This window comes from Grampus griseus (assembly GCF_964374135.1).
Source record: "Grampus griseus genome assembly, chromosome: 12".
NCBI lineage: Eukaryota > Metazoa > Chordata > Mammalia > Artiodactyla > Delphinidae > Grampus > Grampus griseus.
This window is the reverse complement of record NC_139006.1, coordinates 7,084,764-7,096,817: the sequence shown is the minus strand read 5'-3', so window position 1 is coordinate 7,096,817 and position 12,054 is coordinate 7,084,764. Positions and strand designations below refer to the sequence as shown.

Here is a 12,054-nt window from a genome sequence, read left to right as displayed (position 1 = left end):
CTAATTAAGAAAAAAAAGTGTAAAAGAAAGGAGAAGAGACCAGACAAGATTTGTATTTTCTAGGGCTAGAAAGGCAGGGCCTCCTCTGGGGAACCTTATTCACAAATGGCCTCAAGTGTAGGCTTTTGACTTTTCTTCAAATGAGCATTCAGAGACACTGGCCAATAGGGATTTTTAAAAAAATCATTCCTTATTCAGCTTGTATCCTGTTGTCAGCCTTTACTGCTTTGTGGCATTTAAAAGTCACAGGATTTATAATTTTTATGAGTAATACAGATAAATTATGTTCTTTGGCATTAAATTGTTTATTTGTTAAGGCAAAAGGGTAAAGAATACCATAAGTTCTGTAATGAGAAAGTGGTATTTCTTTATTTTTTTAATATTACCAGCAGCCTTAAAAGATGGAAGTGGCCCAGGCCACTTGATCTCTGAGGGCTACTGTTGAAAAGTAATAGTGTGTATTGAGCTTTGAATTCAGTTAACAACTAAAATTCCATTTGTTATTAGCTTGGGGCATTACTTGTAGCAAATGCTATGTTCACAACCCATGCTAGGCCCTTGGTAAGGTAACATTATCTCTTCTCTTTAGGATCTTTCCTTAAAGTTAGGCAGACAGGACACAAGCAATAAAAGATATCTATCTAGATGTGCAAGTCAGTATATGAGAACTACCAAATGAATGGTACAAACAGTAAATGCAGTAGGAATTCAGAGGATGGAGAGCTCACTGTGGGTTGGGACAATTTAAGGAGCATTTCATAAACTAGCACCTGACTTGGGCCTTAAGAAAAAACAGGGAAAATGAAAGCACAGCTTACCAAAATATGTGGAATGCAGCAAAAGTGCTTAGAGGGAAATTGAATGCATATATTAGAAAAATCTAAAATCAATAATCTAAGTTTCAAGTTAGGAAACCTGAAAAAGAAGATGGACTTTCCCTGGTGGTCCAGTGGTTAAGACTCCATGCTTCCAATTCAGGGGGCACGGGTTCGATCCCTGGTCAGGGAACTAGATCCAACATGCCGCAACTAAGACCCACTGCAGCCAAATAAATAAATAAATAAAATCTTTTTTAAAAGAAAGAAAGAAATAACAAGAGAGCAAAAATTAATGAAATTGAAAATAAGAAATCAATGGAGAAAATCAATGAAACCAAAAGCTGGTTCTTTGAAAACATGAATAAAATCTATAAGCCACCAGCCAGGATAACTAAGAAAAAAGAGGGAAGACATAAATTACTAATATCAGGAATAAAAGAGGGGGCATCACCACAGATTCTGTGGACATTAAAAGGATAATCAAGGAATATTATGAACATCTCTATGCCCACAAATTTGATAGCCTAATGAACTGGACCAAGTCCTTGAAAAACACAATCTAAAACTCACACAAGGAGTAAACAACCTGTTTGATCAAACAATACTGTTTGATTCCAACTCTATAACATTCTGGAAAATGAAAAGACAGTGAAAAAAAGATCAGCGGTTGCCAGGGTTTGGGGGTTGGAGGGAAGGTTGACTAGGCAGAGCCCAGAGGATTTTCGGGTAGGGAAAATATTCTGTATGAGACCATAATGCTAGATGTGTGTACCACAGAATGTACAACACCAAGAGTGAACTGTAATGTAAACCGTGGACTTTGAGTGATTATAATGTGTCAATGTAGGTTCATCAATTGCGAGGAACATTGACAATGTGGGAGGCTATGCATGTGTGGAACACAGGGCTATGTGGGACATCTCTATAGTTCCCCTTCAATTTTGCTATGAACTGTAAAACTGCTCTTAAAAATTAAAGTCTTGGGAATTGCCTGGTGGTCCAGTGGTGAGGACTCTGCACTCTCACTGCCAAGGGCCCGGGTTCAATCCTCGGTTGGGAAATTAAAATCCCACAAGCCTCCCGGCATGGCCAAAAAAAGTCTTAAAAAGAAGAGGGGGAAGAGCAGTCCAGGCAAAGAATACAGCCTGGATAGACCCCTAGGACGTGTAGCACAGTTTCTTCTTTGCGACACTTTGGTGTAACTTTTCACTAGTTGAAGAAGCAAGTTAAGAGTATAAGTGGGATCAGGGGCTTCCCTGGTGGCGCAGTGGTTAAGAATCCGCCTGCCAATGCAGGAGATACGGGTTCGAGCCTGGATCTGGGAAGATCCCACGTGCTGCAGAGCAACTAAGCTCGTGTGCCACAACTACTGAGCCTGCGCTCTAGAGCCCACAAGCCACAACTGCTGAGCCTGCATGCCACAACTATGGAAGCCCGCACACCTAGAGCCCGTGCTCTGCAACAAGAGAAGTCACCTCAATGAGAAGCCCGCGCACCACAACAGAGTAGCCCCTGCTTGCCGCAACTAGAGAAAGCCTGCATGCAGCAACGAAGACCCAATGTAGCCATAAACAAATAAATAAATAAATAAAACTTATTTTAAAAAAAAAGTATAAGAGGGATCAGAATGTAGTTTTCAAAAGTTACACCTGCAGAAGGTGACCATTGAAACAGGTATAAAATGAGTTGATTGGCTTAGTTTGTCAGAGAAGATTAAAATTAACTTTTATCCCAGCATATGCTACAGGCAAGGTTCCCTTCTAAGCCCTTTACATGAATTAATTCATTGAATCTCCATACCAGCCAGCCTTGTAGGCATTATTATTATTATTATTACTCCAGCTTTACCAGAGAGTCAGTTGAGGCATTTGCTTGAGATTACTCAGCTAGTAAGTGACAGCCTTCTCAACTACTGAGCTATCTGACGGCTTCAAGATTATGTGTGGAGGGCTTCCCTGGTGGCACAGTGGTTAAGCACCCACCTGCCAATGCAGGGGACACGGGTTCAAACCCTGGTCCAGGAAGATCCCACATGTCGTGGAGCAAGTAAGCCTGTGCACCACAACTGCTGAACCTGTGCTCTGGAGCCCGCGAGCTGCAGCTAGTGAGCCCGTGTGCCACAACTACTGAAGCCCATGTACCTAGAGCCTGTGCTTCACAAGAGAAGCCACTGCAATGAGAAGCCCTTGCACCTCAACAAAGAGCAGCCGCCACTCACCACAACTAGAGAAAGCCGGTACACAGCAACAAAGACACAGTGCAACTAAAAATTAATTAATTAATTTAAAAAAAGATTATATGTGGGAAGCTCTAATCAATAGAAGCTACAAACAGGAGACTCATATTTGGCTTGCATTGTGTTTTTTAAAATGTTGACTTAGTTGCCAATATTTAAAAATTAGAATATTTCACATAAAGATCCAGATATTCTTGGTAAATTGGAAGCAGTGGCCATGCCAGGATCGCATTTCCACAGGGCATTCATCTGGCTGACTCTGCTCTCTTTAGTTTATGTGGAGCCTCGTGCCCTCCAGTTCACAGTCCTGCTCCCTGTTGTTTCCCAGACCCTGAGACTTTATGCCAGTATTGGTTCATTCATTTACGTTAATGCCTGCTGGCTTCTCCAGGCATAAGCTCGGCCCTTAGGAAACAAAGACTTGTACTTTCGAATCCTTTGCCCTGTTCTAGCAACCCTGGACTATTTCCCTGTTCTAGGCTCTGAATGGATTCAAGATATATCATACAAAGAAAAGCTTGACTAATTAGATATATATATATCATACAAAGAAAAGCTTGACTATTAGATATATGGGCTAAAGAAAGAAGGCCTATTAGGTGAAGTTTTTTTTTTTTTTTTTTTTGCGGTACGCGGGCCTCTCACCGCCGTGGCCTCTCCCGTTGCCGAGCACAGGCTCCGGACGCGCAGGCTCAGCAGCCATGGCTCACGGGCCCAGCGGCTCCGCGGCATGTGGGATCCTCCCGGACCAGGGCATGAACCCGTGTCCCCTGCATTGGCAGGCGGACTCTCAACCACTGCACCACCAGGGAAGCCCTAGGTGAAGTTTTAAACTTGGGTGATTGTGACTGTGGTGATACTATTGATAGGTATTGTTAAACATGTATAAAAATGTTTTATTTTAGTCCTGCTTTTCCCTCCTACAGGCCTCATTAAATCCAAAACTACAAGCATGCAGCTTAAGTGATGGGTTTATTATTGTAGCGGACCAATCAGTGATACTGTTGGACAGTATTTGTAGATTGCTTCAATTGCATCTTATATTTGGTAAGTCTAATGTAATTCAGTAAAATAAATTGGAAGTCATCTATATCTTGCTACCAATTTCTACAGTATTGCCTTTTCTTTACTCCATTATTTATAAGACTCAAAATTACACTAATTTCAAGAAATTAATCTTGAGTGCCTTGTGCTGAGTACCAGACGGAACGGGTACTGAGATGATCCCTTCTCTCAATAAATCTAAGGAAAAACATACATGGAAAGCGGCAATTTATTTGCGTGGTTTTTGTGTTAGAATACTGTAGAAAACAGTTGAGCCCAATTATGTTTAAGTTCCTGAATCTTGTACATAATTTCAATACCATCAACAGATAATTTGAATACTTTTAGCACTATAAAAAGTTTTTTAAAAGTACTTATGAATTAATTCTTTATTGAGTTAAAGGGCTTTAAGTGTGTATATGCAAGTATGGGCTTCAGAGTAAATTAAGGGACAGACAAGTCAGTGATTATGCTGGAAAATAGGTGATAGTATTATGAATTTTTTTCTGAAATTTTGAGAGAAAGATGGTTATTGAAGTGTTTGCGTAAGAACAGCTGAAAATTAATTAATTAATTATTTTTAAAAAGAACGTAGATGAAAAGGAATTAGAAGGTATGCACATAAGAACAAAATCTTGATCACAGTTTGCAGGAGAGAAACCCATATTTTGTGGAATATTAACGCATCTACCCTGATGGGTCCCCAAGATTCACAGTTTCACCAATTAAAAGTGAGGCTGTGTTTTACATATAATACTTTTTTAAAAATAAATTTGTTTGTTTATTTATTTTTGGCTGCGTTGGGTCTTTGTTGCTGTGCATGGGCTTTCTGTTGTTGCAGCGAGCGGGGGCTACTCTTCGTTGCGGTGTGCAGGCTTCTCATTGCAGTGGCTTCTCTTGTTGCGGAGCATGGGCTCTAAGCACGTGGGCTTCGGTAGTTGCAGCACGTGGGCTTCAGTAGTTGTGGCTCATGCGCTGTAGAGCACAGGCTCAGTAGTTGTGGCGCATGGGCTTAGTTACTCCACGGCATGTGGGATCTTCCCAGAGCAGGGATCAAACCTGTTGTCCCCTGCATTGGCAGGCGGATTCTTAACTACTGTGCCACCAGGGAAGTCCCTACATATAATACTTTTGTATAAAGATATTGCTGCTGAATAATTTTAGTTATAAGCAATTTATATGTTACTGCTTTTATCTCTTAGTCTTTCCCTCCCGATCTCCATGTCATTCCCCCTGGCCTTCTTGCTGTGTGCAAGCAATAACTTCCTTACCTCCTTCAAGTCTTTGTTCAAATCTCACCTTATCAAAGGGGGTTCTCCTGAGCACTCCACCTGATACTGCATGGCTCTTCTGAGTTCTCTTTCGCTGCTCTACTTTTTCTTTTTTCCAGAGAATGTATCACCTTTGTGTATGTCATACAATTTGATTACTATGCTGACGGTTTATCATCTATTTCTGCCTTAGAATTTGAGCTCTATGAAGGTGGGACTCTTGTTATTATTCTCAGATATATGCCAAAGACCTAGAACAGTGCTTAGCGTATACTAAGTGCTCAGCAAATATTTGTTGACAAAGAGTCAGTAACATTCATTTTTACATTAGTCACTACTTTCATGAAATATTTAGAAGAAGCTTAAAAGAGTTGACTTTTAATAACAAAACTTGCAATATTTTGTGTTGAAAATAAACATTTTCAGAGGAAGCTTTTAACTTTGACTTGAAATTTTCAGATACTGAAGTGGATGTGGTTGGCCTATGTCAAGAAGGAAAGTTTCTTCTGGTTGGGGAGAGAAGTGGCAACTTACATCTTATTCATGTAACATCAAAGCAAACATTACTCACCAATGTAAGACCCTGTTATGTTTTTCATCTTCATTATCTAGATTCTAAATTATCTTTTAGAAAGCTAAAGCTCTAGCAAAGCATTACTTGATTTGTGGCCTAAATTAGAATAATAATGTTTCTTTACATTGAATTTAAGAATCATACCTTAGAAACTGTCTGAAAAAAAAGTGCACAACCTAAAAGTTGAGAATTATGTTTTATTGGGCAGACTTTCTGAGAACTTTAAGCCCAGGAGGCAGCCTCTCAGATGCTCTGAGGGACAGCTCTGAAGAGGTGAGGGAGGAGCCAGGATACATAGGAGTTTTGCAAGGGAGACCAGGTAGTCAGAACATCAAAAGATTACTGTTAAAGAAAAGCAGGTATATCGGGTTAATAAATTTAGCGTTTTCTATGTATGGAAGATGCAAGAGTCTGGGCTCATTGAAATTATTCCTTTGATATACACCTTTGCTGTCTTAGGGCCAGTATCCTGTGCTTTTCCATCCTGAGTCCCCTCAGGATGCACAGTTGGGAGTTGCTGCAATGCCTGATGGCTTGACAGTGGGCAGCCTGTTTATCTCCATCCTGAGTTCCCTCTTGGCTTGATGGTCGCAGCATCCTTTGTTTGCTAATATGGCAGGCAACATTTTTCATCCACAAAACATATGAAATAAATGCAAAATTGAAAAAGTATGGTTTGAAGATAGTATACTTGTCCAAAACAGTTTTGTATTGAAAATAAACATTTTTGCAGGAAGCTTGTAAATAGTTTTCCATTTGAAAACTAAAATGTTTGGAATATAGGCAGAATTATTGCTAATGATAACTGATATCCCTAGAGTTTAAAGAATATAATCCTTGACTGTAATTTTCTGGGTTTAATCTTATCATTTGAAATTAATTTGCAATTAGGCTTTTGTTCAGAAAGCTAATGATGAAAATCAGTGTACTTACCGGAATCTTGTTATTGAGAAAGATAGTTCAAATGAAGGTAAGTGCTTTTAATTTCTTTTTTTAATGTCTTCTTATTAATACCCAGTCAAAAAATCAGATTTATAGTTAATATATTATGTAAATTAATTGGTGTTACCTACACAATGTTAAACTTTCTAGGGATGCAATTAATATTATTTTAAAAAACAAGTTTTCGATTTTAGCTCTTTTCAGAGGCTTAAATGTCCTCTTAAGTATAATATCCTAAATTTTTACAGTTTTGAGAGTTCTATAGATTATCAGGGACACCTAATATTCTTTTAATACGTTCTTATGGGTTTCAGCGTATTTATCATATTTCTTTTTAACAAATGTTAACTGTTCCTTAATTTATTTTGATATATCTGAGTTTCTTTTTTTCTGGCAAATGAAATTTGGTTTATAGAAGTTTCAAAGAAGTTAACATTGTTTTTGCAAATAACTTACCAATTCTTTGTAAATAAGCTTTGTATTGTTACTGTGTTATTTTATTATTAGACTTTAAATGAGCAAATGGACATACTTTTAAGCTAGATCCGAACCCTGGTTTAAATTTTATATCATGTGCCTTTTAAAGAAGCTGGCTTGATTTTATTTTAATAGGTACCTATTATATGCTGCTTCTTACAAACAATGGATTTTTTTGTATTACAAACCTTCAGCTTGTAAAAATTCAACAAGGTAAGTAATGTATGATTTTCTTATTACTGATTTGCAGCAATATTTCTTATTAGTTTTCCAGGTAAATTTTAAAATAGACTCTTTAAGAATATTTTAGTTTAACTACATTCTATGATATTGGGTATACTTTTAAGTATTCATAATATACTTATTCTCCACAGTTAGGGCTACAACAGAATCTGAAGACATATTTATTTATAGTCTTCAAGGACTTTACAACTTAGTTGGGGAGACAGGAGTTACGCTAGCATAGTAATAAATACTTTTTGATGGAATGAATGAACCTGGAAACTGAAATGATTTTGTAAGTGTTAACAATACAAGGCAATAATCTAGAGTGTGTGCTAAGTGAGTGGTGTGGACCATACATCCCTCTGAGCTGGCAGAGATTGAGGAATTGATTCCAGGCACGTATTCAACAAATTTTTTTTTTTTTTTTGCGGTACGTGGGCCTCTCGCTGTTGTGGCCTCTCCTGTTGCGGAGCACAGGCTCCAGATGCGCAGGCTCAGCGGCCATGGCTCACAGGCCCAGCCGCTCCGCGGCAAGTGGGATCTTCCCGGACCGGGGCACGAACCCGTGTCCCCTGCATCGGCAGGCGGACTCTCAACCACTGTGCCACCAGGGAAGCCCCAACAAATACTTTTTAAAGATCTACTCTGTGCTAAGAATGTGCCAAGTTCTGGGGATACAACGAGATTTAAAGATACAAGGTTCTCTGTAGTTTAATGAAGGAGCCAGACAAGTGAAACAACTCTTACAAAAGGGAGTGCAAAGTGATGAAGACTTCACAGGTAGGACTTCAGAGCTTGAATAGGAGAGTTGGAGCAGGGAGAAGACCATCTTAGTAGGAAGAACCTTTTAAGGGAAGGTGTGGACAGACACTGTAGGGACCGTAAGGCAGCCTGGCTGGTGCCCTGAGTACAACATGTCATCACAGTTTATTTCATTGGTCAAGGGCAAAACTGAAAAGTCACCAGCACCTTATGAATTTCTGACCAGTGTTCCTCTTACTAGATTATATGTAATTTAACCTTGACACAAAAGGGAAGATTCATACGTATTTTATAGGTTATAGTGTAAATTTAGCCTACTTTCTCTTTTTCATGCAGCGATTGAAAAGGTAGACTTCCATACGGCAAAAAAGGTAAGAAGACAAAACCACATTGTCTTCTTGAAACTTAGATTTAATGTCAGTTTAGGAAAGTGTTTCTGCATAATTGTCTAATGGTTGATATTTTGGGAATTAGCATGATAAAGCATTTTAATAACATTCCTGTTTTAAAAAATACATTTATAGCTATTGATTTAAACTGATTTTTTATCAGTCTTTCCAAGGAATTTGGACTATGGAGCATATATATAACATTCTTATTTTTTAAATCTTGCAGTTACAAGGACAAATCAAGTCCAGTTTTATTTCTACTGAAAATTGTCATACCCTTGGTTGTCTCAATCTTGTGGCTGGTGATTTAGCAAGCGAAATCCCTGTGATAATTGGGGTAATTCTCTTTTTTTAATAAAATTTTGGGCTTTTTTTCTGAAATGTTTCTTCATTAAAACATAGTTTTGGTAAAGTTACGTATTAATTTGTACTGTATGACAGAAACAGGGAAATTATAAAATGAAGGTCATAAAATTAACTCAACAAGTATAACTAAGTCTCTGTGTTGGAAAAAATATTGCATCTTTATTTTCACTAATCTCTACCTGACATTTAGCATGTCTTTCAATTATGAGTGTAGGCAAAAACAACAGCAGCAAACAAAACATCTAATATTATATTCAAGGAGTAGGCAGAAATTCTATATTGAATTATATTATTACAGCACTTACAACATTTTTACTTGCCAAATTTATATAATATGTTAAGAAGCAGTCACTTTTCCCCGTTTTGTGTATCTAGTTCAGTATTTCATCAGGGTTTCAAATAATTTGAAATGAATACTTATGAATTATTTTCAAATATTAGTAGTTATTTTCATGAAAATACTTCATCAAAAGTTATCTTTATCTTGTAATGCTGGAGGAGGTCTTGAAGCTTACCTGATGTCTCTAGAGTGAGTTGCCTGAATATGCCTCCTCCTTATTAAATGTTCATGTGATAACAGTGTACAGCAGGAGTTTGCTGTTTTTTCCATTCTGTTCTGTTGAAAACAAACTAAGAGAGGAACTAGATGATAAGAGCTAGCTGGGCTTGAATATATAAATATATTTTGAAATTAGTCACATGTACAACTTAGATGTTTCTACTTGGAGGAGAATTCAGATCTAGACCCAAGTTTGTAATTGACATACTATTTTCACTTCTGTAGGGAACTGGTAATTGTGCATTCTCAAAATGGGAACCAGATTCTTCTAGGAAAGGGATGACCGTTAAGAGTGTTATTGATGCAGAGATTATTGAAGGTAAAATCAGTTAATGAAACTACTTTTGGTACTTGTGAGTTGTCGTTTTCATGCCAGTACACTAAGTCTGGCATATGAGCCGTTTTACCAAACCTTGGAAACAAGCCAGCTTAGTCTGATGATTGTCCGTGTATTTGGCTTCTTAACATGCTGCAATTGTTACTCTTCATTTTGGGAGGTTTTACGTTTTAGTGATCCTACAAAAAAGTAGAGAAACAGGAATAAGTGGGAATGGGAACTTCTTTTTTAAGGGTAGTTCTGCCTTTCCATAAATATGTTAGTTTACTATTTTAAATATGGCTATATGTAACCCAGAAACATAGTCCTTACACACCTTGTTTTCTCTTTTGTAGGTGCAAAGAAGTTCCAGCTGATAGATAATCTACTTTTTGTTCTTGATACCAATGTATGTTTCTGATACTTCCCCTTAAGTATTTTCACTTGGTGTTATGTTTAACGACAGAAATTTTGTCGAACTTAACAAAGACAAGGACTTTAGCCAGGGTAGATTACTACCTTGTGTAATGTGCTTTATTTCAGTTACGTATCAAAAGATAGATTCCAAAATGTAAATTTTTAGTCGTTAAGAGGACGTATCAATGAAATGTCTCTTTTGCAGAACGTGCTGAGCTTATGGGATATTTACACCCTAACTCCCATATGGAACTGGCCCTCCCTTCACATAGAAGACTTTCTTCTCACCACAGAAGCAGATTCACCTTCATCAGTCACGTGGTACATTATGACACTCATATTGATTTCCCTTCTGTTAGAACCAGGTTTCTTGCCTGGTTCTGTTCAGATCATTTCTTATGTGTTACATTCTAGATCGCTGTGAACAGACTGACAGGGTAAAGACCATTTCATTGTTAGCCAAATTCATTGAGAACAAATAGGCAACACAAAAACCTCCATGTGAATGTGTTAGAAAGAGTGTGAGTCTGGGCCATAAACATTCAGAAGTCAAGTTCAGTATCTTCTGTGTGAATTAATTTTAACTTTTATACAAGGATATCACTTTGACTTAGCTTATGTCTAGCAGTTGGCTTCTTTGATTCACTTAAACCTTCTTTTCTCTTTCAGGCAAGGGATTACAAATCTCAAGTTAGTAGCTCTGACAACTACTACTAATGAGAAGGTATTGGAAAATTTATATCACATTCGTCCATATTATGTGTTAGAAATAGCATTAACTAGGAGTACTAGTTGTTAAGTAGTACTCACAGCGTATTAGCTCTTAGTTCACACAGGTACTTGACAGATCAGAAATAACCCTGCAGAGCTCTTTTTTCTCATTAAAAAAAAAAAGGTGTAAATCTCAGCTCCACATTTTAATTGGAGCATTTCAGGAATTAAAATGTCTATAAGAAAATGTTTATTATAGTGATACTTAATGTAGTTCTGGCACTGAGGAATTACATTTGCCTTAAAAACAAATTGTAGAATGGACTCCAGGTACGTGGATTTTCATTTAACAGATTTAAAAGGTAGGATAGAACATAATTTTCTATGTAACATTTAAATAATACAGTAACAGATTTACTTATTTTTTGCACTTAACTTCGTATCAAGTGTTTTAATCTATGCCCTGGATTGTGAAGTGCTGTCTTGTGCTCATAGGTTTATATTGACCTAAGACATTAATTGCTGTCCTACTTTTCTTAGATGAGAAACCTCATGGTCTATTCATTACCTATGATGGAAATACTATATTCCTTGGAAGTATCTGGTGTTTCTTCTCTGGTCCAAACAGGAATTAGCTCAGTAAGTTGATGTGTATTTTGAACTAATATATTTTTTTATAATTGAAAAAAAAAAAGAATAAGCTAAGCATGAGTGGAGCCTAGTGGAATACCTGGATAGATCTCAGGTAAACCATATTTATTGTTATCAGAGGTCCTCGAATATATTTACAGGAGGTCAGTCTTCATTTAAAAAGAAGGAAATTAATCAAATAAAACATCAGTCAACTGCACATTCAATTTTCTTGTCTCCACGGGAAATACAGATGATTGTTAATTGGGGGGAGGTTATTCCTTGCTTTTTTGGGGTTTTTTTGGCAGCTTTGGGTC

General features: G+C 37.5%; 1 protein-coding gene across 1 annotated transcript in view; it reads left to right on the top strand.

Annotated features, from left to right (window-relative positions):
• KNTC1 (kinetochore associated 1) overlaps window positions 1–12,054 on the top strand; it is a gene marked incomplete at its 3' end in the record, with an annotated part of 69,350 nt that overhangs the window by 3,233 nt on the left and 54,063 nt on the right. The window contains exons 3-13 of the mRNA XM_082667502.1: window positions 3,981–4,101; window positions 5,829–5,944; window positions 6,835–6,913; window positions 7,498–7,575; window positions 8,686–8,720; window positions 8,965–9,075; window positions 9,889–9,982; window positions 10,336–10,388; window positions 10,602–10,717; window positions 11,066–11,120; window positions 11,648–11,746. Of these exons, the coding sequence (XP_082523628.1) occupies window positions 3,981–4,101; window positions 5,829–5,944; window positions 6,835–6,913; window positions 7,498–7,575; window positions 8,686–8,720; window positions 8,965–9,075; window positions 9,889–9,982; window positions 10,336–10,388; window positions 10,602–10,717; window positions 11,066–11,120; window positions 11,648–11,746 (957 nt within the window). The remainder of the gene's footprint in view (window positions 1–3,980; window positions 4,102–5,828; window positions 5,945–6,834; window positions 6,914–7,497; window positions 7,576–8,685; window positions 8,721–8,964; window positions 9,076–9,888; window positions 9,983–10,335; window positions 10,389–10,601; window positions 10,718–11,065; window positions 11,121–11,647; window positions 11,747–12,054) is intronic.